The sequence below is a fragment of the Hippopotamus amphibius genome, chromosome 2 (assembly GCF_030028045.1).
Source record: "Hippopotamus amphibius kiboko isolate mHipAmp2 chromosome 2, mHipAmp2.hap2, whole genome shotgun sequence".
NCBI lineage: Eukaryota > Metazoa > Chordata > Mammalia > Artiodactyla > Hippopotamidae > Hippopotamus > Hippopotamus amphibius.
The window spans coordinates 33,004,759-33,031,234 of NC_080187.1; the positions used below are offsets into that span (position 1 = coordinate 33,004,759).

General features: G+C 37.4%; 1 protein-coding gene across 11 annotated transcripts in view; it reads right to left on the minus strand.

The window, feature by feature from the left end:
• Positions 1-26,476, minus strand: part of INVS (inversin) — a 188,419-nt gene that overhangs the window by 83,538 nt on the left and 78,405 nt on the right. For all 11 annotated transcript variants that reach the window (XM_057720191.1, XM_057720193.1, XM_057720190.1 and 8 more), the window contains 7 exons: positions 25,326-25,506; positions 22,733-22,842; positions 19,801-19,972; positions 14,023-14,178; positions 13,385-13,614; positions 10,761-10,867; positions 3,530-3,742 (listed from right to left, as the gene is read on the minus strand). In XM_057720191.1, coding sequence (XP_057576174.1) covers positions 3,530-3,742; positions 10,761-10,867; positions 13,385-13,614; positions 14,023-14,178; positions 19,801-19,972; positions 22,733-22,842; positions 25,326-25,506 — 1,169 coding nt within the window. The remainder of the gene's footprint in view (positions 1-3,529; positions 3,743-10,760; positions 10,868-13,384; positions 13,615-14,022; positions 14,179-19,800; positions 19,973-22,732; positions 22,843-25,325; positions 25,507-26,476) is intronic.

The window sequence follows — 26,476 nt, forward strand, 5'->3', positions numbered from 1 at the left end:
AGAGAGAGACGTACTCAGTCTCATACACTAGCCAGAAAGAGGCTCAGGTCTCCCGGGAGTGTGGTGGTAAGTGAGGAAGTGAAGAAAGTTCAGGATGGCTGAGACCTCAAGTGTGAGGGCTGAGAGGGTGGGGCTCATGGAGAGAAATGAGACTTGGAGATATAAGCGGAAGTCAAACGGCGAAGAGTCTAACGTAGCGTCATGGATGGTATTCAAGAATGATGGCCTGTGTGGGCTGGTGGGACAGAAGAACCGAAGCAAAAGGACATCTCAAAAAGCGGAATTCGCAGAATCGGTGGTGGCAGCACCAGCAGGGGAATCAGCATGCGAGAAGAGAGACAAGTTGCGGTGATGAGCTGTAGGGTCTACACAGTGAGTCTGAAGTGACACTGACAACAAGACACGCAAATGGAAATGTTCGGGGTCTGACGTGTTGGCAAGTAACACAAGGACAGCAACGTGGAAGTGCCGGGTAGGCAACTGAGGATTTGGGATTAGAGTTCCAGGGGCTCGAGAGGTGAGAGAGATGAACTTAAATTACTTCACCTATCTACAGAGGTGAAGTAATTTAAGTTTTAAGAGGAGACATATTTTCAGTGAAAAAAGTATAGCATGAATAGACGTCTAAGGAGTCAGCCTGCAGTGCTGACCTCAGTGTGGAAATGGTACAATTAAAAGGATGCGAGCAGGAAGAGTTCAGAGAGTTAGAGGAGATCTGAGATTAGAGAGTGAAATAAAAACCCGGCAAAAAGGAAGCTTCAAGGAGAAAGAGTGAGCAACATAAATACAGTCTTATTTTCACGTGCATTAAACTCTGTGCTCTGGCAGGTCAATTACAGTAATTTTCATTTTGGCAACCTCACAGGAGGTGCAGTATGAGTTATAAAGTGCTTTTAAAGGGATTATAGGTATTTCCTAAGTAGTATTTCCCAGAAAAAAATGACTTAGAAAATATGACTAAAACTTCTCTCTCTCCCAATTTCTCTACCAGTAAAATAGAAATCCCTTTAAGTTTAACCATTTTCTTTGACATTCTTACTTTAAGGAAGGTGATTTCTGTCATCCTAAGATGAGAAACTGGGAGAGGTACGTTGAGGCAACATGATGTACCTGGGCCACGTCAGCCAATGAGGCAGCAGGAGCAAAGACTGAATTTAACATCCTGATTTCTGATTCCTAAAACCAAATCTAAAACCCAAATTAAACACTGACTGACATTTTCAGAAGTAACTTTTGAGAAATAAAATTAACACAAATCAGTTACCTCTCCATTTAAATGTTTCTCTTGGAGAGCTATGCTACAATGTTTGTAGGGGGTAATGGTTAAGAAGTGTACGAAACTTGTTTACTCCCAATAATGAGGACCAATAAAGGAATGGTTGTGATTGAGAAAATGTAACTTAAAAATTTTTAGCTTTGGTAATTTCAATGATTATCACAGTAAGCACAGCTCCCAATTTAAAAGTGTTTTTAAAAATCAATTTCAGAAACTAAGAATTAAGAACAAAGAGGACCTGTCTTTCACAACATTGAAACTAATCAGGATAACAGCTGAAAGGGTGTAAGGTGGGGACTGGACTGGGCAGATGTCCCCTAAATCTCCTTGTTCGTTCAAACCCTCTGGACTCGGGGTTACAAAAGGCCGTGTCAGGGGAAAAAGTACCACAAACCTCTACTGTATTTAAGCACGGCATTGTTTGAAACCCCTTCCTCCGTATAGATCTCCTAATAAGTGTATTTTCAGTTCCCAGCTGTACACCGACTTGAAACTCTTGGCCCCAGGCATACAGACTCCGGGCAGCACCACAGGCAAAGGAGAGGAAGAGGAGGCTGAGGTCACTAATAACAAAGACAGGAGTTTCCACAGAGCTGGAGGGTACCTAGAAATCACCTCGTCTAATTTGTCATGTTTTATAGATAGAGAAACTGAGGCGCAGAGAGAGAAATGCTGTGTTCAGTTCACTGCACGTAAATATCAGATGCTGGATTTGAACCCAGGTCTCCTTTCCATTCAACCACAACCCTTCTATCCCACTGGAAAGGGAGCTGGGGGTGGGGGAGGAGAACTCAGGGGCTCCTCTCTCCAATAACAAAGTAGAATGTGTTTGGATCAATACACTCCTTCTGAGGGATATACAGAGTCGGTCATTGTGCCTTTGTAGAGTCCCACCTTGTATTCAGGTAGATATGACTTCAAATTCGGAAAACAGATTCTCATACATTAAACTGGGGTTTATAGAAACATCAGTTAGTTGGAAATACAATATTCCTTCCTTTGCAGAGAATATTTACTTGCAACTCAGGATAATTTACCCACTTACAGTTGTCACTCACATGCAGAGAACTTTTATGAGAAGGCTGCGAAAAGGGGCATGTAGAGGCTTTAGGTTAATACTGGATTCTTTGGTAAAAGTGAAGAGGAGGGAGCCTTGTTATGAGAAGAGTGCAAAATAATATTTCCCAGGATGCCACCTCCTTCAGTAGCTTCAGAGTCACAGAATATGATGTGTTTCTGTCAGTCTTGTCTTGAAGACTGACAAGGTGGTTAGCATTCCAGCTCATGCTATTAACTTCTCACTAACATAGTTTATCTGCCTTTTATTACTATTTTTAACTGTTATTTATTATGCGTATGCTTCTCCCTTATGGGCAAGACAAGGTAGGATTCAAGAACTGGAAGGCCCCAAGATTTGGAAACATTCAAGATACAGCCAGGAAGTTATCCATCAAGAAGCTGCCTGTCATCTGCATCTTTACCGTCAGAGGTTTCGGTATTATACCTGATTATGCAACTCTCCCCTGCTATTTAAAACACCCAACACAAGTATCAAAGAAAAGGCAAACCAAAGCGTAATCTAAAAATCAATCACTTATGGTAAAATAATCACAATGTATAACAGGCACAAATGACCATTCTGCACATTATGTATCATTATCCAAAAAAGTGTGAGGTCCTTGAAGCAAATACTATTTACTCCTGGCTCAAGCCAAGAGTTTTGTATGTGTAGCAAGAATTCAATCAATAATTCTTGAATAAATTACATTATTTAGTACACATTTGTTAAGGAATAGGTAGGGGAGAGCAAGTTGTTTATACACACTGGTTGCTTTATTCAGATCAAAACTAGACTTAGATTAGTCTAGTGAAAGTAGCTAGGTATTGGTGTAAGCTTCTCTTGGAAAGGCAGGAAAGGTGAGAGGACCGTTATCCCCTTGTAGCTTACGGCTGGTCGCACCCCCACCCCCGCTCCTTGCCATGTGGGTGTGGCAGTGATTTGTCGCAGGGTTAGAACATCAAGGACTAACCCAGAGGAATGGCCAACTATGTAGAGATCAGGCCGCCATGCTTCCTATTAGCCTCAGTCCTCTGAAGGACGGGTGAGCAGGAGGGGAACGGTGAGGTGGGTACAGGGATCACAATTATTTCAGATTCCCTCCCGATTCTCTCTCCTGGCCCCTGCCACCCCCGTGCCCTGCTTCCACACCAACTCTGAGTTGTGAGAACACAGTCTCTAGGGCTCACACTTACTTGGCAGCAGCATCTTTTCTCAACTGTTCGTGCTTCATGAGGAGGTTTTTCCGGTCTCGGAAAGCTTTTCTGACCTTGTAGCCTTTGTAGACAGCCTGGATTTTGAAGGCAGCGATGTCCTGTATGGCTGCGATGGACAGGGCGCCGTGCTCCAACATGAACTGGATCACTTCGTGGCGCTCACCAAGCAAAGCGTAATCGAGGGGAGTGTACCTGAAGCAGGGAGATTTTTCTTAAGTGTTGGAATGTAATTCAGGGCGCAGTTAAACTGGCAATATTATGCAGCAGAAGGAAACCTCATTCTAAGATGTGCAATGTTCCTCAGGCAAAGCTATCTTCTGTACTCAGGCTGCTCCTTTTTTCTCTGAGGCGCACGGAACAAGGGTGAAACTGGGGTCGGTGCTTTGTGCGCTGACCACGTCTGTTTCTCAGTTTTGCTCACCTGCTCACAAATTAGAGACTGTGAGAACCCATGATCACTTTTCTGCTTCCCCATGTTCCAAGTAATTCCTTGCTCCTATCTGAAAAAGCACTGCAAATAATATTCTGAGATTCATAAGTTTGAGCCCATGATTACTGATTGTTAATGCTTATGAAATGAGAAATATACCCCCAAATGGAGAGACGTAGTCTATGATAAGGATGGCCCATTAAATCACTACGGAAAGGATGGATAATTAAATAGAGTTGGGACAACTGGGCAGCCATCTGGAAAAAAAAGATTCTTACATCACATTTCACTCCAAAATGAATGAAGCAAAGATCTAAAAACACACACACACACACACACACACACACACACATAAAGGAACCATGAAAGTACTAGAATAAATTATGGAAGATTTTAAAAAATATTGGAGTGGGAAGTTTTTTTCAAAAAAAGATACAAAATTCAGAAACCTTAAGATTGATAAATTCAAATACATAAAAATAAATATTCATAGGGCAAAAACATCAATAACAAAGATAAAAGTACTTCAAACAGGAAATACTAGTGGCTCCTAACATAGAAAAATATGTTCAACCTCACTCATTTAAGAGAAATATAATGTGAAGATCAGAAAGTTTAACAACACGCTGTGCTGGTGAGGATGGAGGGAGACAGGCTCTCTATATACTACCTTAATCTTTAAGGAGACAATCTGGCAATATAGATCAGAATTATTCAGGTATCTGCTGTTTGACATAGCCATTTCACTTATAGGCATTTATAGATTTGCTCTCCTGTGTGAAACGCTTTATATACAAGGATATTCACAGAAGCATAGTTTGAAATACTAAAACAGTGGAAGCAACTTCAATTCCATCACCAGAGGACTGGTCAAATAAAGTACAGGCCACCCAAGTAATAAAGTCATCTGCATAATGCAGTCATTATTGTGGTATATGAATAAATAAGGAACAGTTTCCAGAAGGACTTGTTCAATGAAGGAAAAGAGAAAAAAATAAGAAACAGAACAGTATTATGGTGTGCTCCACTGACAGAAAAAGAATATATCCCTGTGTGCTCATCTATGTCAAATATACCACTAGAAGTTTCCCAAGAAACTGGTGACAGCGATGCCTCTGGGGAGGAAGTTAGTTGTCTCAGAGATGGGGGTAAGAGGGACATTTAGTTTTACTAAATGCCCTTTTGTGCCTTTTAAATTCTGTACAGTGTGCATACCTTTTTGATAAATATTTAGAAAAGATGGGTACTACTGTCATATAGTTATATATTTGAGTCTCAACTACTTTCTAGATGTGTGATTTTAGGCAGATTCCTTTAAAAAATATATCTTCTCTATTTTTGGAAATATAAAACAGACTAGATAAATACACAGAAGAAAATAACAGTCATCTATACTCCCACTCTCAGAATTAATCACTGTTAATATCTCAGCAAATATGTTTTCCATTTTTAAAGAAAAATTATTATTTTGTAAAAATGACACAAAGTTTAAGAATTCAAACAATGCAAAAAGTACAAAAATTGAAGTAAACAAATTCTACCATGCAACAATGGTAATGCTGGTTGTCACCTCCTAACCAACTTACTTGGTGTTTCTAAGCCCCACCTTTCTCATCACAGACTTGGCATGAGGAGAGAATGAAATAATCAAGGTCAAGAAGACAGCAGTGTGCCTGGCATGAAGGAAGCAGTCAGTGAAAGCCAGCTGTGAGTGCTGTTATTACAGGACATACATAGGTTGGTGACAGCACAGTCACTTATCACGAATATTACTTGCATAGGTCCCAAACTAGCTATTTATGACTGCTGAACGACTGCCCGATCGGATCCCTCTGGGTGACTGTTACTGAGTCAGTGTGGTCAGAGGTGTTGGGAGGAAACAATCAGTTGATTGATGAGGTGGAAAATGATGATATGGATTTATGATTAGACACAGAAGATCATCCAATGATGACTGAAAAGAAACTCTTCAAAACTCACCTAAAAGTCACAGTAAGATATAAAAGGAAGAGGTTTTCAGTAGAAGTAAAGGGTGACTTGGTCACTTTAGTAAGGAAACTCTAAATTCAGAAGGAAGTCCTAAATGCTAAAATTAAAGAACCCCCATTTTAGGACAGCTAAATTTGCCACTACTGTTCAGAAACCGGAAGGCCATAAAGTAGAGGTGCCTGTATAAACTTTAAGACATTATATATATGTAAATAGCATTTTGCAAATTAGAAGAACTTTTACAAATTTCACTATATATTCTAAAATGCCTTTCATGACTGTACTTTCCCCAACAGAAGAAATCATCAGAGTCACAGAACCACACAATAGTAGAGCTGAATTGAATTTTCGAGGTTTAGTTTAACACCTTATTTTATAAATGAATAAACAGACCCGGAAAGATGAAGCAACTTGCTGAAGGTTGTGTAATTAGTTACCTGCGAAATCTAGATGAGGACTAAGATTACATGACTCCCTGGTCAGTAATCCTTCCATAATTCATCTATCAATTATTGAATATGTATGTCTCCTATAAAATGAAACTGCTTCTAAGTCAATGTGCAAATAACATGTATTTTTAGTAAGCTTGATCATTTTTTCTATAATTATTAATATGCAGTGTCTTTCACATAGTATAAAAGCAGTACTATCAAAATATGGCTTATGAAAGTGAGGCCCAAATTATGCATTTACTTACAAACACGACAAAAAGAAATGACATGGGCAAAGTATACCCCAGAGAAGCTGAGCTGGAGGTCAGCAGACCTGTGTGACCCTGCGCATTCTCTTCACTGCTCTGAGCTTCTGCTTCCTCATCGGTAAAAGGTGAAATGAAGGGGAGAAGAAGAACTAGATCTCTCAGGCTGCTTGTGGATGGAAAGTTACATTTTAAAGGTATGTTAAATATTTTTATTATGTAAAAATTATATTACTATTATCACAAACTTCAAGCACAAAGTAGAGAGAATAGCATAATAATGCTTTATACACTCATTACCCAACTTTAATAATTAGCAAAACTTTTGCCGTATTTTCTTCACCTACCCCCCTCCTTTTTATTTTTGTTCAAGTATTTTAAAGCAAATCCCAGGGGAAATCCCTGGCAGTCCAGTGATTAGGACTCGGCACTTTCACTGCCATGGGCCCAGGTTCAATTCCTAGTCGAGGAACTAAGATCCCGCAAACTGAGAAGCGTAGTAAAAAAGTAAACAAAATAAATACAAAAAATAAATAAAGCAAATCCATGAACTCCTATCATTTAATCTCTCTGCAGTTTAGATTCATCTGTAAATAATATGAACATAACCACAATGTCATTGTATTAACAAAATTAAAAGGAATTAGTAAGATCGAATGCCCACTCTAAATGCACATTTTCCTGATTTTCTCAAAAATGTCTTTTTTTTTTTTTTTTAAATTGGTTAATTCAAATTACAATGCTCAGTCAATTTTTGATTCAGGGAGACACAATTCAAATATCTAGCAAGGTCTTAAGATTGAAGTCTATACCTAGTGTTTAAGCAACTGACCATATTGTAATTATTACTATTGAATCTTTCTTCATCCCAAACTCAATTTAGAAACATTCTAGTACTGTGAATATTCCCATCTATGTCAGAGTATGGCTGTCAGATAGTTATTGACTGAAAGCCAGCAGTAGTTGGCAAAAATTATGTCCATATAGTGTACATCAAGTGGTTTGTGTCAATGCATGTGAAGTGAAAATTAGCGCTAGGTTGATGGTAACCAGTCAAGAAACAATGTAGATAAAGACAAGAGAGAAGATACAATTGGACTTGCCATGTGGGAATGGTCTGACGGAATGAGTAGAATGCCTAAACTGGAATGTCAATAAACATGAAAGGTACTGCCAAGTTCTGACATTTGTACATCAAGGTGCATTGCTGATGAAACATTAGAGACTGGGATACTGCCACAGTCTCTTTTCATCTGTAGACTGGCAAGTACAGTTAGGAGGATTTTTCCTTTGGCCTTTTGGTCTGTAATTAACATACGTTTACTCCAGGAGGCAGTAAGCACCTTACTTCATATTCTTACTTAGGTCTAAAATTCAAATTATAAAATTATATGCTAAGGTTTAGCATATAAATGGAAAGTGAATTACAAAAAAAATTTTTTTATTGTTTCCCCCCAAAAAATACCAGTCAGACAGTAAACACTGTTATAGAATACATGCTTTATAGAAATAAATCATCACTAATTCTTAGAATTCTTAATCTTTCCCTTTTGTTTTTCAGGGTTTCAAAGGGAGAAACCTTCAGCACCCTCACATATCTGTTTTAATGCCAAAACCTCAGCCTTGACAATTCCACGTGACTTTCCAGTTTCCTTAGATGTCCAAATGCCTAAATCTTCAAGTCTTTTTTGTTTTGCAATTGTCATTTGACTATAATAGAGACAGTGAATCCTTTATATAATCACTCCCAAAGAAGGCTTACTAATCTGCTTTATCTAAGTCTGTATGTGGTCTAAGAATTCCACATAAGTTTCTAATGCAGATAGGAAGCAGGGTGATGCTACTGGGAGCCTGAAAACACTGATGTGACAGTTCAACAGTTATTTACTGAGCATCTACTTCATGAAAAGCATGGTGAGCAATACAGAGACAACCATGATCTTCAGGAGTTCTCCGTTAATAGGGGAGACAGATTATAGAAAATCGTAATATAAAGTGAAATGTGCCAAGTGCTATAAAGATTCACAGTGTAGGGGAGGACACAGTTAGGGATGCCATGACTGTGGGACCAGAACAATCTTCTCTGCTCTGCATTTGAACAGAGGAATGACAAGATTAACAATTACATTAGTGATATGACTTAGAAAGGCTACCTCGGAAGGTGAGGAATTGAATGAGGGAAAGATCAAAGGAAGGAAAACAAGTGAGGAGGCATTGTGATAGCCCCAGAAAGGGCCAAAGAGGGCAGATCTAGACAATGGTTCTGGTAATGAAGAGGAGATGACAGTGTGAACCAAGGAGAGGTGCTGAGTCTGAAATAGAGAGCTGGACCTCACCAGCACCCAGGTGAGTGCTGAAGCCTCCTCAGGTCGCCAAAGGAGACAGGCTCAGAGAAGAGATCTAGTTCTTGAAGAATGTTATATTTAAAAACTAAAAAATCGAACAGAAGCCGAAAGAAATGAAGAAGGAGCATGATTAGAAGAGAATAGGGGGTTACATCCCTGGTGGTACAGTGGTTAAGACTTCGTCTTCTAATGTAGGGAGTGAGGGTTGGATTCCTGGTCGGGGAGCTAGGATACTACTACACGCCTCGCAGCCAAAACATCAAAACATAAAACAGAAGCAATATTGTAACAAATTCAATAAAAAGTTTAAAAATGATCCACATCAAAAAATCTTTAAAAAAAAAAAAAAAAGAGAATTCGGGGAATTCCCTGGTGGTCCAGTGGGTAGGACTCTGTGCTTCCACGGCAGCGGGCATGGGTTCAATCCCTGGTTGGGGATCCCACAAGCTGCGTGGCACAGGCAAAAAAAAAAAAAAAAAGAAAGAGAAAGAAAGAAGAAAGAAAGGAAGGAAGGAAGGAAGAAGGAAAGAAAGAAAGAAGGAAGGAAAGAAAGAAAATATACTGTCACAGAAGCTTAGAGAAGATATACTCTACATAAGGTAAAGAAGAGGAGTCAGATAGGAGAGGTAGAAAGGCCAATGAGGGTGGGCAGAGAAGACATCATAAAGACATCATATGCTTTATCAACTAGGAATTTGTCAGTGACCATTCAGACACAGATTTCAGTATAAATGTGAGGATGGAAGCCAGAATGCAAAGGCATGAATGGTGAGGATGAAGAAATGGAGGCAGTGAAGACAGTGTGAGAGAAGGCAAAGAATACAAACTTCAGAAAAAAGAGAACTTGAAAATAAGAGATAGGGAGTATAATTAATGGGGAAAGGTTCTGAAAGAAGTAGGAAAGATGAAGGCCCCATGTTCCCCCCGAGACAGTGGGCCTAGAGAAAGCCCCTTTCTCTACAAAGTTTCCCACCTCCTGACAGAAAGAAAGACCTGGTGGTGGGCGAGAGGGTGGGGATGGTGTCACTGCAGGGCCATTTTAGTGACAGCATCCATGAACAATGAACACTAAAGCACAGACCTGGGCTGGGGGGGACTCAGGTATGGAAATCTGATTACCATCTTAGTCATTACCTACAAATTACTAGAATCATCCTAGATCCAAGACCACCAAGAATCTCTCCTGCTCAGACTTCACACTGTGTCTATTCCTTCTTATTGGACCTGGGTCCTTGGATAACAACCCTAGCCTAACTCTGTGGATCTCATGTTACTCAAGAAATCTGCATTTAGATTAAAATCCTGAATTTTCATCTTAGTTTCTCCTTATTTTTTCATGCTACATGGCGGCACCTCTGTCCACTAATTGATAATACCCTCTTCATCAAAAGAAACTTCTTGAATATATAACACATTCCACTGGCCTAACCGAATTCCTAGTCCTGGTCAGTCAGGACTCCCCTGAATTAATGCTAGCCACGAGTCAGAAGGCCTAAATTTCCTCATCTGGAAAATGTGAGCTTGCCCTAGGCAATATCTAAAGTTCTGAATAGCTTTAAAATCCCAGGATGCTAAATCAACATTGCAAGGAACTTCTGTTCTTTTCTTCTGGTTCAGAATTTCTTAGTGTAATGATTCCTTATGAATATACTTATTATTTCTGAACCAGTATCTGAACTTGAGATTTTTTTACTATGGCAGAAAGGATGTGAGACAAACAACAATACATTCTTTTTATCAACGGCTTACCTCTCTTCGTTGTTTTCCATTTGATTAGGGAAAGCAGCAAAGTCTAGTAGTAATTTAATGGCATCAAGGTATCCATTGTTACAGGACCAGTGCAAAGCTGTTCTTCCCTACAAGCATAAAGAAAAATCAAGTACATCTGGTGTTGGTACTTTTGGACACAGTTATTTATGTTAACGCAAATATATAAACATTTCTCTCAAATTGCTTAATTACAGCAAGAGAGAATATTAAGTATACAGTGGAGAAAATGGACTGATCTTAACCAAGTGATCAAAAGAACACTATGTTAAGAGGTATCACATGAGTCCAGAAGTGATACCTTGAGAAGGATTCAATATCACCTGTGTAATATTCCAACCCAAAATGTAAAACCTGAATCTAACTATGATGAATCATTAGGTAAACTCAAATTGAATGAAATTCTATAAAATAAATGGCCTGTATTCTTAAAAAATTTCAATATCATGAAAGACAAAAAAAGGCACGAAGCATTGCTAGAAATAGAAAGGAATGTTTCATAGTGTTAAATGAGTCAAAGAAGAAGATATCACAATCCTAAATCTGTATGCACCTAAACAGCTTCTAAATACAGAGGATGAAAACTGACAAATTTAAGACACGTCAATCTCTTTTATGAACATAAATGCAAAAATCTCATAATATCAGCACACAAAATTCCATTAATACATATATTTAAAAAATACATCACAAGTGGGACAATGTAATCAATGTAATTCACCACATTAATAGCAAAGAGTAGAAAAAATAATCGTGTTGATAGATGCAGATATAGTATTTGATGAAAATTAAACAGCTAATTGGTGATTTAGAAAAACTCATAGCAACCAGAAATATAAGAGAATCTATAGCAAACATCATATTCAATAGTGAATTATTTAAAGCTTTCTCCTGAAAAGTCAGAATGACTTAAGGATGCCAACTCTCACCAGTTCTATTCAACACTGCATTGGAGGGGACTTTTTTGGTGGTGCAGTGGTTATGGATCCACCTGTCAATGCAGGGGATACGGATTCCAGCCCTGGTCCTGGAAGATCCCACATGCTGCAAAGCAACTAAGCCTGTGCGCCACAACTACTGAGTCTGCGCTCTAGAGCCCATGAGCCACAACTACTGAAGCCCGCATGCCTAGAGCCCATGGTCCGCACTAAGAGAAGCCACTGCAATGCAAAGCCCATGCACTGCAACGAAGAGTAGCGCCCCCGTCCCAGCTCACAGCAACTAGAGAAAGGCTGAGCGAAGCAATGAAGACCCAACACAGCCAAAAACAAACAAACAAACAAAAACAACAACAACATTGCATTGGCGGTCCTAGTTAGTTCAATAAGGCAAGACAAAGAAATGAAAATCATAAGAATTGGAAAGAAAGAAATAAAAATGTTATTGTTCACCGACAGCATGATTGTTTTTGTGGATAGTCCGAAACAATCCACGTAAAAACTAACAGAAGTGGGAGGTGGCTTACATAAGTGATATACTGTTTATGTATGAATGGACAACGTGTAAAAAAAAAGTAAAAGGTACAACAGAGTATAAAAGATGCATTTCTAAAAAAAAAAAGATGCATTTCTAATAACATTGGTGTAAGGACCATTTTTTACACATTTTTCATTATGTTACTTTCACACATAGTAACAAACGATAAATACTCATTAAATGAATTAATAAGGAATATATTTTCTGACTTGGAAAACATAATATGCTAGTATTTTTAAAGAGTTAAAGTAAATAAACCAGCAAAAAATGTCAATGCTGGCTAAATTGAGAGAAATCAATACATTGCTACATAGCTGAGGGAAGCACAGATGAAGCCGGATGTTTTAATAATCGGTGCGGCAATATATACCAAAGCCTAGTCACAGTCATATACCATTCATCACGTTGATTCAGAAATACCACTTGGGTGAAATTATTCTAAGAGAATATTCCAAAAGGAAAAAAGTTAAATGCATAAAGATGATTAATGCAACATGTTCTACGAATAATGAAAAAGGGTCCAGCAATAGGAAGTTACTGATTTAATTCTAAAGTTTAGGTTACAGGCATAGTTTGGACCTGACTCTCCCCAAAACTCCCACCACTGTTGTCACCTTAGGGTAATTATTGAAGCTCCATGAGCTTCAATTTCCTCATCTGTAAAATGGGAATGATGAGAGTAACTACTTTATAGACTTGCTGTGGGGATTGAAGGAGTTATTCAACAGAATGCTCATAGAACTTTGGAATATTAAGCACCCATGATTATCAAAAAGATTATATACCAACTGAAAAAGTACTGGTGATAATTTTGAGTGAACAAAACAAAATGTGGTTTGTAAAATCATATCATATATATTTATATATCTATATACATCTGCCATGTATACATATTTTATAAAAGTTATAAAACAATTCCCATTCTATATTATGACTTTGTTGAATTATATACGGATATATAGGCAAGGACTAGAAGAGAACAGGGACAAATAAAAGTCACTTTTAATTAACAGATTTGTGAGTGATCTCTTCACTTGGTAAATGGTTGTCTTCCTTAATTTTAGTTAACAAAGAAGCAATACTCCAAACATTTTGGAGCAGACAATATAGAAAAGACCTAGAATTTCTACCTCTTTGTCTTGAATGTTAGGGTCTGCATGGTTTTCCATGAGCACGGCCATGCAGTTGATATATCCCCCATACGCAGCGCACTGCAGTGGGGTTCTTCCTGCGTCATCCTGCACATTTGGGTTGATCTTATTTTCTATCAATATCTGGCAAACATCAGCATTTCCTCCCAGCGCTGCCCAGTGTAGAAGAGAATGTCCATCTTGGTCGACTAGATCTACCCTTGCTCCACCTGAAAGAGCAAAAATATAATGAAAATGTCTAATACAGAGAGCATTTATCAAAAAGAAGTTTAAAAAACATAACAGTCCTTTAAATGCTTTACTCTTAGCAAAAAGCTCTCATGTATATCATGTACTTCAGATTTTTACAATAAGCCTGTGAGCTGGTCAGGGTAGGAATCCTTCCCCTTTTACATAAAGTGAAACTGAAGATCAGGCAGAGGCAGTGACTTTTCCCAAATCAAACAGCTGCTAACAGGTGGAACTAGGAGTGAACCTCAAGTTTCCTGATGCCAGGCTCTTCCCTCCATCCTTCTACCCAGGCAGCTTTCTGCCATGTAAAGCTATATTTCAAAAGGCAAATGCAAGAAATCCTAGCTTTTGAGAGTGACTTGTTAGGAGTGCTCTTAATAACTAACCTTTGATGAGTGTCTGAATCACATCTTTGTGTCCCATTTCACAGGCTCGGAAAAGTGGAGTATGTTTCATGACATCAGTAGCATCTACTTGAGCATTATTTTCCAGTAACAACTTCACAGTGCTGACATGGCCAGAAAGGGCAGCAGCATGTAAAGCTAAAAAGAGAGCGAAAGAAAGTGAAGAAATCTTAAATAACAACTTTACCTTTTTACTACCCTAACTATGTATCTTTTCCTCTTTCAATTTTCCCACCATTTTGGCTAAACGCAATTTAATCTTCAGGATTCTCTATTTTTTTACTTTTACAGATTTCTATCTTCCTTTCTATTCATACGTGTTACTCACACTTTTCCCCCTTCCTTCTATCTTTCTCATCTCACTGTTTTCTTCCTTTCCATCCTGTTGGTCTGAAATGGTCTTCTCTTCTCAGTTACTAGTTTATTATCTTTTCCTCTTTCTAAGAGTAAGAGAACAAAAAATGACAAAGAGAAATGATTTAAACGATGCAGGCAATTCTGCCCACCTACCCACTCAATTAGCATACGCCCCTGAGGGGTTGTGTGATGGGAGCCGTCAATCCACTGATCCTTCCGCTGGTTACCTGTGTTATTCCTGTGGTTGGTCTGTGTACCCACATGGTACTGAGAGTATGTGCATCTTCCTGGATTGAGTGCGTTTTTCATACAACATGACTCCAAATGCAAGCCGGCTATTTCCTCAGGGCCCAGTTCCAAAAAGAGCAATTCATTTCCAGATTGGAGAAAAAAGTGAGATTGGAATGTGGTCTCCTCTCTGGTAAGTGGTTTGAAAGAATAACTTTGACTATGTGTAAGTTTCATGTTACACGGATCCCTGACTACGTCATTGCATTCTAGTGCTTCTGTCATCACTTTTTAGATTACTCTTTAAATTCTATTTAATTCATCACTCCCTAAATTCTCCTCAATTTTTCAGGGGAACCGTCTAGAGGCCAGGCCAAATCTTTCTAAGGATTATGGCTCTATACTGCCTAGGACAATGTTTCTTTCATAAAGCGTGATCCACCAGACCAAACCTCAGATGCCTATAGAATGCAGATTCCTGGGGATTTGTTGAGAAGCTGTTGTGGGCTGGGTACTAACATAATGCTGGGGATTCAGCAGGGAACAAAATAGCTGAGGTTACATTCTTACAGAAGAAACGAAACAAAACAAAAAAATCCCAAATTAATAACATTTAAGTATTAGATGATGATGGATGGTATAATGATAGAAGTAAAAAGTATTTTGATATGTAGAGTGACGGGGGGTTACTTTTTTTTTTTTTTTGGGCACACGGGCTTAGTTGCTCCGCGGCATGTGGGATCTTCCTGGAGCTGGGATCAAACCCGTGACCTCTGCATTGGCAGGCGGATTCTTAACCACTGCGCCACCTAGGAAGCCCCACGGGGGGTTACTTTTGATTGGTGGTTAGGGAAAGCCTTCCTAAGGCGCTGACATTTAAGTTGAGAGTAAATCATAAAAAAGAGATAGCAGAGCAGAGATCTCAAGGGAGAGTAGCCCGGACAAAGAGAACAGTGAGTACAAGGACAGGAATGAATCTATGTGTTTAAGGAAGGCAAATAAGCTGCAGCACAATGAGTAAGAGTGAGGTAAGTCAGAAAGGTAGAAAAGGCCAGACCATAAATGGCCACGCAGGTCAGAGAGATGGAAGACACTGAAGGGCTTTACATAGGTAAGTGATTTATGATTTCAACAGATCACTCTAGTTTTGAGAATGTTTTGAGAATGCATTATAGCAAATTATACTATACAAAACATTTTTGTATATGATACAAAATAGTATAGTATACTATATAGTATAGTATAGTAAAGTAGAGTATACTATAGTAAAGTATAGTATAGTATACTTTTATACTATACATTTGAGAATGTTTTGAGAATGCGTTATAGTAAATTAGAGTGTAAGTAGGGAGACCAGTTAATACTAGCACAGTAGACTGGGTGAAAATAGCGGTGGCTTGAACCAGGGTGACAGGAGTGGAGATGGAGAGAAGCACAAAGATTTAGAATATATTTTGGAGGTGAAGTCAACAGGATATGTTGACAAGATTTAGTGTAGGATCTCTATATAGTCTGGGAACACCCCTAGTAATTCTTACACATACTTGAGTTTGAAAAGCCTGACGGAAATGGCTGAATGTTAGTTTGGCCTAGACAAGAGTCAGATGGGTATGAGAGACTTCGAATACCTGAAGTGTGTCATGTGGAAGACAACACACAGTGGAACATTCAGTTTGACAAATTTTGGCTCAGTATGAGGAAGTGCATCCTGATAGAGGGAGATTAAGATGGAAGTAATGGGTTCTCTACATTAGAGCTGTTCAACCAGAGGTTGAAAGACACTGGGGACATGCCTTTGGTGAAAAACATTGGTGAGAATGTTATAAGGCAGATTAAGGCATGATATATCTGTGATAGTTCAGTGATTTTCACATTTAAGAGCATAAGAATGCTTTTTTTCCCTCCGAGATGAAATTCTATAAAATATTTAACATATATAATAGTTAAGAGTTGAGTAGTTCTGACTAAAGTAGTGGTAGAGGGTTATCCACTTAATCATCTACCCCCTCAGCAACACTTCAGGTACCTCTATAGGAACGTGTTGTTCTGAAGAACATGGTTTGGAAAATCCTGGACTAGATTTAATTTTAAGGTCCTTTTTAATTTTGAAGTTCTATAATTGTGTAATGTGGCATCAAGTATGCAATAGATACTTTTCAGACAAATAACAATGTCAAATTTTTAAAAAACAAAGTTTCAATTAAGCAAAAGATAGAATTAATGATCTTATTAAAAGAAACTCCCATTTCTGACTATTTTCATTTATTTTAAAACAATCTTAGACTACTATTGTTGCTTCCTCTTTGAAAAAGTACCACAAGTTTACACAGGAGCTTTGAAAATTATTTTCAATGACTTTATGCTATGGAAAATTTCAAATATATTCAAAAGTAAAGGCAACAGTGCAGTGAACTCGGTATTGTTGTCACCCAGCTTCAACAAGTATGTGTTGGCTAATCTTTTTTCATCTAACTGCTATCCATTCCCCACTTCTGATTGTTGTGAAGAAAATTCTAGAGTCATATGCTGCTGTTTGTGACTATTTTAGTATGTATGAAAGACAAGGATTCTTTTTTTAAACACAAACACTGTAGCAGTCAGAGTAACTCTCAGATACTTTAGCAGAGAGAATTCAATATGAAGAATTGCTACCTTTGTACTGGAGAACTGAAAAAGCAAAAAGGGAACACTAAGGTATCACAGAGGCAGTAAATGCAGAAAACAGCTAGCAGTTCTAAGATTGAGGGAACAAAAAGAAGAGGATGGAAATATTAAAACTTTAAAAGCTTAGAAGAGGCACCCTGCAGGGCTGAAACAGACCTCTGAGGAGCGGCTCAGCTTGGCTGCTGCTGGTATCTCTGAGGAGGGTGCTCTTTGGCTGGTCCTGTGAATGCTGGAAAAACTGCCAAGTGAAATTAACTGTTGCCCTTGGAACAAGCTATCAGTGCTCTGCTGAATAAGACTTACTAGGGTAATGCTGACAGGAACAGGAAAGAAAAACAAGAATAGGAAGCAAACAGGAAGATGGAATCCCATGTTCCTCTTCCAGATTTCCAGTCTCCCTGTACTGCCCACTACGGGCTGACTCCCCTGCTGGCAAAGAGGGAATGTGGTTTGCAGAACCCCAGCTCCAGCAATGCAAAGAAAAGACAGGCCTATTTTCATACCTAAAAATATTAACAAAAGTTTTGTAATATCAAATATCCAGACAATGCTCACATTTTCCTGATAGCTTTAAAATTTTTTTAGTTGATTTATCTGAATCAAGATCCTAATAATACCCATATATTGCTATTGATAAGAACTTATTTTTAATTAGGGGAAAACAAATCCCTATAGAGGGATGATGGAGAGAAACTCACTTGCATGGAAGAGAAATGTCAGGAAGGTATCTCTGACATATAACAAAATCTCCTTAGGATAAAGAGCCCAAGGAATGAATAAATTTGAGGAGAATTTATGTCTCGACCCCAACCAGGATGCACATCAGAAAGACAGCTTTGGTTAAGACAATGCAAGCATCCTAGCCCATACTTTATTAAAATACATTAGAAGTTAAAGAGCGATGCTAGTGATAAAGACTGTGTACTAATACAAGTCTGACAAAAAAATTAAATATTCAGATCATTTATAAACTCAATGTCCTGTGTGTGTACAATGCTCCTTAAGAAGCTTAAGGTCTACCGTGAAGCTTTGATAAAGAAATATTCAATACTTTTGAAAGTTCAAGTCTTTATCAAAATTGATATTACCTAAAAATTCTTCTTAAAAAATTAGAAGGTATGATGGCCTAGGTATAGGGAGGGGGACACCAGGTGTAGCAACTCCATTCCCCTCTGTCCCCCAAGTGCTACATCAGTAGTTTCGGTAGTCAAGAAAGATCTCATCCAGGATAACAAGTAGGTGCAAACAGCCCTAGTATGTTTCTACAAATAAGAAAACAAAACATTGAGACGCTCACAGCTGAGGTTTTATTCTGTTCAGTGTTACCGTGCTGTTGTGTGATTTTTCTTTCTCTTTCCGATTTGCAATTTGGATATATAAGTGTCCCTTGATATCCGTGGGGGATTGGTTCCAGCAGCCTCTACAGATAACAAAATCTGAAGATGCTCAAGACCCTTATACAAGATGGTGCAGTACAATGAGTACAAGTCAGCCTTCCATATCTGCAGATGCAAAACCCTCGGATATGGAGGGCTGACTGAAGCACACAAGGAAGAGACCGTCAAGGTGACAATGAGTGTTAAAAAATTTGTACTTCTCTTAGTAATCAACACATAGTTAGAGGGCTCTCTTATTAGAAAAAGAGATTAAAGGAAGTACCTAGTAAGAGCTTTTGAAGCTTTGAAGCTTCTAGAGCCATGGGAGGTTAACTCTGAAATGGGAGACTCAGGATGCAGCAATGCTGTTCAAAACTGAGAAAAGAGCATATTAAATGAGACTGGTGAGAACATACTTAGATGTGTGCATTCTTTAAAATATAATTCTAAATTTTGAAAATATAGTTAGTAACTACTAAGTATGCATAGTTTTAAAAAGCAGGTTCATGCTTTTTTTAAATAAATTTATTTATTTTATTTTTATTTATTGGTTGCGTTAGGTCTTCGTTACTGTGCACTGGCTTTCTCTAGTTGTGGTGAGCGGGGTCTACTCTTCATTGTGGTGCACAGGCTTCTCATTGTGGTGGCTTCTCCTGTTGCGGAGCACAGGCTCTAGACATGTGGGCTTCAGTGGTTGTAGTACATGGGCTCAGTAGTTGTGGCGCATGGGCTTAGTTGCTCTGCAGCATGTGGGATCTTCCCAGACCAGGGATCGAACCCGTGTCCCCTGCATTGGCAGGCGGATTCTTAACCACTGTGCTACCAGGGAAGCCCAGGTTCATGCTTTTTTACACAAAGGTATATGATCAGAAGAGTTCTTGCAATCATGTCTAAGGAGCAACAAGACTTGGAAATCAAATGCCAAGATTCACTTGATAGAGACATAGGCTAATTTTAGCCGTAATACTTGGAAAGAAATAAAGCTGTTACAGTGATATCCTGGCAACCTAAACTTAAAAAGTGAAGATGAAAATCAAACAACATTAGATTAGGGACAATGGTTTCAACTTACTATTTTGCAAATTTTGTAGCACCATCTACACTTTGAATGGAAGCAAACTGAATATGTTCTTACCTGTACCTCCATATTTGTCTGCCATGTTAATGTCAATGTCAGATTTTAAACTCAGCATAGTCCTAAGGACATCATCACTGCCTTTCCCAGCAGCCCACATAAAGGATGTTCTTCCTTCAAGGTCTGAATCGTCTTTTACTGAAGGATGTTTTAGAAACACTTTAACTGTTTCCTGTAAGAAAACTTCATTTAAAAATTTGAGACAAGAGAGTGGCATTATCTATGGTAATAAAGCCAGTGTTATATGTGACTTCCACTAAGAAGCAAAGTATTTTTTCCTCTACTTTTGAATTAAATTATCTTTTTATGAATAACAAAATTATAATTTCAGTGAAAGTAACAATCTTCTGTCCTTATATCTTGGTTTTAGTTTTCATAGCACCTGAAAAATATAACTTAACTCCCTTATTCAACATTCTAATAATTGAGAATGATGATTCTCAATTAAGTTTAAAAACTACAGAGAAGGCTAATACATACTCTCACTGTGTGTTTTGTTACTATTTTTACAAAAATAGTTAATGCATTTATCATATAATGATGGGTGGTAACTGAAAAATGCAGTGTTCAGTTCATCCAAACAAATATTTATTCAGCAATTCCTATATTCAAGGTCCCCTATGTGGAATCATACAAAAATTAGGATCCTTAATAATTCTAATAGTGCTTGACAATTTTAATGGGGGTTAATATTCATAGCATTTAAAATTGCATCTTTCCTAAAAACTCAGTGTTTATAAACTTTTAGGAAGATCACAGAAACTTTTGCTTGAGTAGAAATAAAATAGTTTCAGAAAAAACAGTTTCTGGAGGATGTGAGTTGGCCAAAAATATTTTAAATGTTGATGCTCAATATTTTAGAGCAAGAAAAAATTTAAGGGCTCATCTAGTCCAGCTCCTCATTTTACAGATGAAATTTAGGCTCAAGGTCATATTAGCTTTGGTAGCAGTTACTGGAGTAGAATCCAGGGTTAAATCACTGCACTATTTCCACTGTAACACACACTGTTTTCTAGTCTTAAAACTAGTTGTTGAGCTACTAAGGTATTACAGCTTAGTGTTCCTAGGAACTAGTGTATGTGCTTATTAAGTAGATTTGAATAAAGAAATAAAAATTTTAAATGCTGGTGACTTCTTGGGTTTCTTTTAATAATTTGCAAACATTTCTTTGCTGAGTATGTTTTCTTAATGACGAATGTTTTCAAGGGTTTTATGGGGTTTTTGTTGTTGGTGGTGGTGGTGTTTTTTAAAAAGAGAATTACAATCTCTTGTGAGTTAATAGAGTCCAAGGAGATCAAGAGACTTGAAATTGAGTTTAGAAAGTTTGCATAATTATTAAAAAAGACTATTTCTGTAATTGGAAGATTATCTAAAGCAAGTGTTTCTCTGAATAAATATCTATAATGTTCTAGCATTCTTTCTTACTTCCATTAGCACAGTTACTTAATTACTGGGTTTCTGAACATATGTTAAATTTGGAGTCTAAGATTTGGGTTCAAGATCTTGGGCAAATCATTTAGTCCCCTGGAATCTTAGTTTCTTCATCTGTAAATAGGGATAACATGTCTTTTCATAGGCCTCTGTTGAAATATGGATTGAATTCTGATTTCCATAGATTGACTAGACTGGGCCAATTGAATTCCTTATCTATTTGTAATAAGAATGAACTCCTCACAATACTTTGCATTTTTCTGAGATCTTGGGAGATAACAGAAGATAATGGTTTACCAAAACTCTAGGTGATAAGTAGAATAGATTTTTTAGAAATGCCAGGAAGGAGGACTATAGCTATAGTTGCTCTTGGTACCAGAGAGAAAGAAGGGTGGGAAAATAAGATATTTTAATAATCCAAGCATTCAGTATATTCAACAGTACATTTGGGGAGGTCAGGAAGATGGAATTATACAATGCTGATGATATTCTCTTAATTTAATGAAACCAAGTGTTTCACTACGCACACCCATGTAGAAGGCAGCAAAAGGCACTGTGACTGCTTTAACGTGTGCTTCTTTGGATGCTTCTCTAGTTCTTAGCGGCCACTCATACTCAGGAAGCTGAAACAGCCTAGGCATTATCATATTGCTGGTGGGAATGAGTGATATAATGGATGAGAAAGTGCGTTGTAAACTATGAAGGGCAGTAAGGAAAGAAATATTCATAATATCTCTAGATATATCAATAATTCATTGTTTTGCTTTCTCAGATGTACAATATACAGAATTATTAGCACAAATAACAATAATGCATTCTATTTCTTGAGTACCTGTTCTATGCCAAGTATTACACTAGGTACTGGTCATAAACTTTCTCTAATCCTTGTAATAATCCTGAAAGGAAAGGTATAATTATCTTCATTTTACATATGAAGAAACTAAGACTCAGAGAAGTTAAGAACTTACAGAAGGTCACACAGCTAGCAAATAGCACAGTCAGGATTCTAGCCAAGGTCTGTCTAGTTCTAAAGCCTTGCCCCCGGCCTTGAGGACAATTACACACTGCTGAACATTAAGCGGTCCTTAGTGCCTTACAATTAACAGAAAGATTAAGTACACTTACGGTAAAGCAAAATGTTACACAGAACAGTTAAAATAAAAATTCTTTAAAACTTCACATGTGACTAAGAACTTTATAAAAATTCAGACTATCACCTGAATCACAGAGTGAACAGTATGGGCAGCTGTTAAAAAATAACTGCTACACAAACACACAAATGAGTACACGTAACAGTATGAAATCTGAATAAGGTCAGTGGATTATATCAACGTCAATTTCCAGTTTATGACATTATATTATACTTTTGCAAGATGTTATCATCGGGGTAAACTGAATGAAGGGATCTTGCTGTTTTATTTCTTACAACTGCATATGAATGTACAATTATATCCAAATAAAAATTTAATTTAAAAAAATGTAATTGTCGTGGTTTACTTACAGCAAAGTTACTCTGAGCTGCATAGTGCAAGGGTGTTGCTCCTTGGCTGTCAGATGGGATGGTTCCAGACTTATTTCTTTCTAAAAGGAGATGGACAATCTGTGCGTGTCCTGAAAGCAGACACAAGGTAGTTGTCACATAAAAAGACTGATTCATTTATAATTTCTTTAAAGGAAAGGGTAAGAAAAGTCACTAGCACATAAGCCAGCATTCACAAAGGTTTCTAAATAGTGGCTCCCAGTGCAGCCTCTTCTAACTTCTCACGAAAATACTATGATTATTTAGCACAATGGCAAAAACTTACAACACTAAAAACTTAATGCTTCAATCAGGAAGGAAATAACTATAATTGCCAGATTGTGAAAAAACTATATTAGGTATCAGCTCACTGCATTCCCTGACTTCACCTTATAAAACCGTCCATAAAAAGGGAAGGAAGGGGACTTCCCTGGCAGTGCAGTGGTTAAGACTCTGCACTTCCAATGCAGGGGGCACAGGTTTGATACCTGGAGGGGGAACTAAGATCCTGCATGCTGTGGTGCTGCCAAAAAATTTTTTTAAAAAGGGGAGTGGGGAGGAAGGCATGTTAGAAGCCAGACCCTCTCAGGCATCAGTGTCCCTAGTCTCCAGGTTCCATTGCACAACCAATCAGAACTGCATGGCTCTTCTCTTCTGCTATTCAGGAGCACAACCTATAATAGAATCTCTGTGAACTCTGAGGCCTTCTATCCATTCCCTCTAACCTCCCTCCCCCAGTTTTTTAACATCTAGGCAGTGATATCAAATCCCAGAAAACAGTGGGCAGGAATGATGAGGTGGCGGTAGAAAAACATGCTCTGCAGCACATTTTGGAGGATGTGGATGTGGTCTCCACAAGCGAAGAACTGTAGAAAGGATCAAAGAATAAACAAGTCTGGTAATAGTATATTTAGGAAACCTGCATTTCAATACATGCCATTGCTTCAGTGCACACAGAATGAGGCAATGAAGAAGATGCCACATTAGCAGAGCAAGAACACACTGCATGAAAACCAGGCAGGAAAAAGGGACTTGAGTGGGAGTTGTGCTCATCTGCCTGGCCAGCTACGGTTTGAGATGGAGTTCTCCACAGCATGAATGGGCAAAAGTAGCATCAAAGGCAGTCTGTGCCACATAGTCAATCTAAATACCTCTCATCTTGTTTGAAAGAAAAAGAGAAAAATTCAGAATAGGCTATATGAAAACATACTCTAGGACAGGGAAAAAGGAACACTATCAGAAAGAAGAGCATACCTCAGAAAATGATCTAGAGAAGGATCCAGAGGAAAATTTCAGGCAACTGTTTGGCATCCTTGACTTTTGCAAAGAGATGGCTTCTATGAAATGAAACAGAATATCCTAAGAAGAAGATAATCTAAAATGAAAAGGTAATGAAAGGAGGTAAAAAGCTGAGATAAAAAGAAATATGGATGAGAGAAGGAAATCAAAATATAACCTAAAATACAATCTGTGAGAGGAAGAAAGAAAGCAGAATTTATGGAACAATAAGTCAGTTTAGTGCTGTAGAGACAACTTTGTAAAGTCCTTCTAGAATGCAGAGCAAAAGGGATGAAACTGCACATTGAAATGAAGTCTAAATAATAATTATAAATCTGACTATAAAACTGAATGCAAATGTAAGAATCATTTAAAAAAGAGATAACATGTAATTTAAAAATGAAATCCACAATAATAATGGTTTATTATCATTATTAATGTTAATGAATAATTACTATCAGATTTTATTAACAATATTCAAAGAGTGATATGAGAGTGTGCTAAATTCCTCATTTTACATAGATGGGAATCAATAGATGCAGTTTCACTCTTGACTCTGACTTAGGCTTAAAAAAGTTCTAATAAACTTAAAAGTAACTACTAGTAAAACCTAAAAACCATCCTAAAACATTAGGTGGTTCAAAACCAAACAACAACAAATGTAATCTATACACCACAAGACAGAAAACAAAGGAACTGGGGGAAAAAAAAACAAATTAAGGGGAAAAAACCCCCAAAACAAAAATAATACTCAAAGAGCAGAGTAACAGAAAAAAGATCGAATTATACAACTTATAACAATGACTATTAATGGATAAAACTCCTTCACTAAAAGAAAAAGACTCTCAGATTGCCAAATATCAGACAAACATACATATATACTCTCTCATCTAAAAAGTGATTCCCAAAAAAGGTTAAGTAAAAGGCATATCAGGAAATATGAAGAAAATAAAATCAAGTATCATAGTATTAGCTCAAATATAAAATTAAAACCCTTCTCCAAAAAAGCAAAGGCATTGAATGTGAAGACTATTTTATATTTACATTTGCCAATGAATGTGCAATACTTTTATAATAAAAATGAAAAGACATGATGTTGAATTTAATATATAACAGAGAATACATTTATATTGCTAAAATTTAAGCATACAATAGAGGGATTTAGGTATAAAGTGCCACATATCAATTAAAAATTAAAACAATTGGTGGAGCTGACAGGGGAAGAGAAGCCATGGAAAATTTCCTATACTCATGCAATTCCTCCTACTGTTGATCCTTGGTTTCACATTCGACTCACCTAATAAAGCTGCCCAGTGAAGTGGAGTTCGAAATAAGTTATCGTAAGATGTTATATTGCAGCTTTCATATGAGGTCAAGACATCAACCACTGTCACGTTCCCATCAGCGACTGCAAAGTGCAGAGGTGTTCGACCCTCATAGTCTTGCCAGTTCAGTAAAGACTCTGTTGGAGCAGCATCCTATTTTTAAGGAACCAGAAACTTCAGACATACATGGAATCCTCAATAAATCACATTTGACGTAAGCATTAACTGAGCATTTTTTGAAACCTATATATTCTCTCTCAGCAGAAGTGATAAAATTCAGAAAAAAACTATGCAGTCTAAATCTTTAAAAATTAATTTTCATATTTATAAAAAGTACAGAGAAGGTACAATAAACAACATGTACCATCTATCAATAGATTAAATAGGAATCAACATTTTGCCTAATGTGCTTTGTGCTTTTTTCTCTCTTATGGATTTAGTTAAAGCCATATGTTTTGTATTTTTGCTTCATATGTATACATCCATAAACAATAGATAAATTTTGTATGTGTGTTTTCAATATTTATACTTATGTATTATATGATGTATATCCCTGAATTTTTTCTTTCAAACTTATATTTTTGAATTTTTTACTTCAACACAATACATTTGGGTATCTATGATGATACTAGTCCATTTTTAAACCACAATTTTGTTATCCATTCTCCTACTGAGGGATATTTAGGTTATTTATGTTTTTTCCCCTATTAACAATAATGCTGCAATGAACACGCTTCCTTTACATGTCTGTGTGTGGCACATGTGTGACTTTTCTCTAGCCCAGACACCTAGAAGGGAAATTGGTGGGTTGAAGGATATCTGCATCTTCAGCTAGGTATTGTCAAACTGCTCTTTCAATGGTTATACTAATTAACACATTCATGACAATGTGTAAAAGCTTTTATTTCCCCACATGCTGGCACAAATTAACCACTTGGTATTACTAAACTTACAATATTTTTCCCCTTATAGGTATGAAAGCATTTCATTGATGTTTTAATTTGTATTTCTTTTATGAATGAGGTTGAGATTTTTTTATCATATGTTTACCGGATATTCAGTTTAAATTGACAGTTCACAGCATTTATTCATTTTTCTACTGGATCTTTGCAGCAGTTATAAT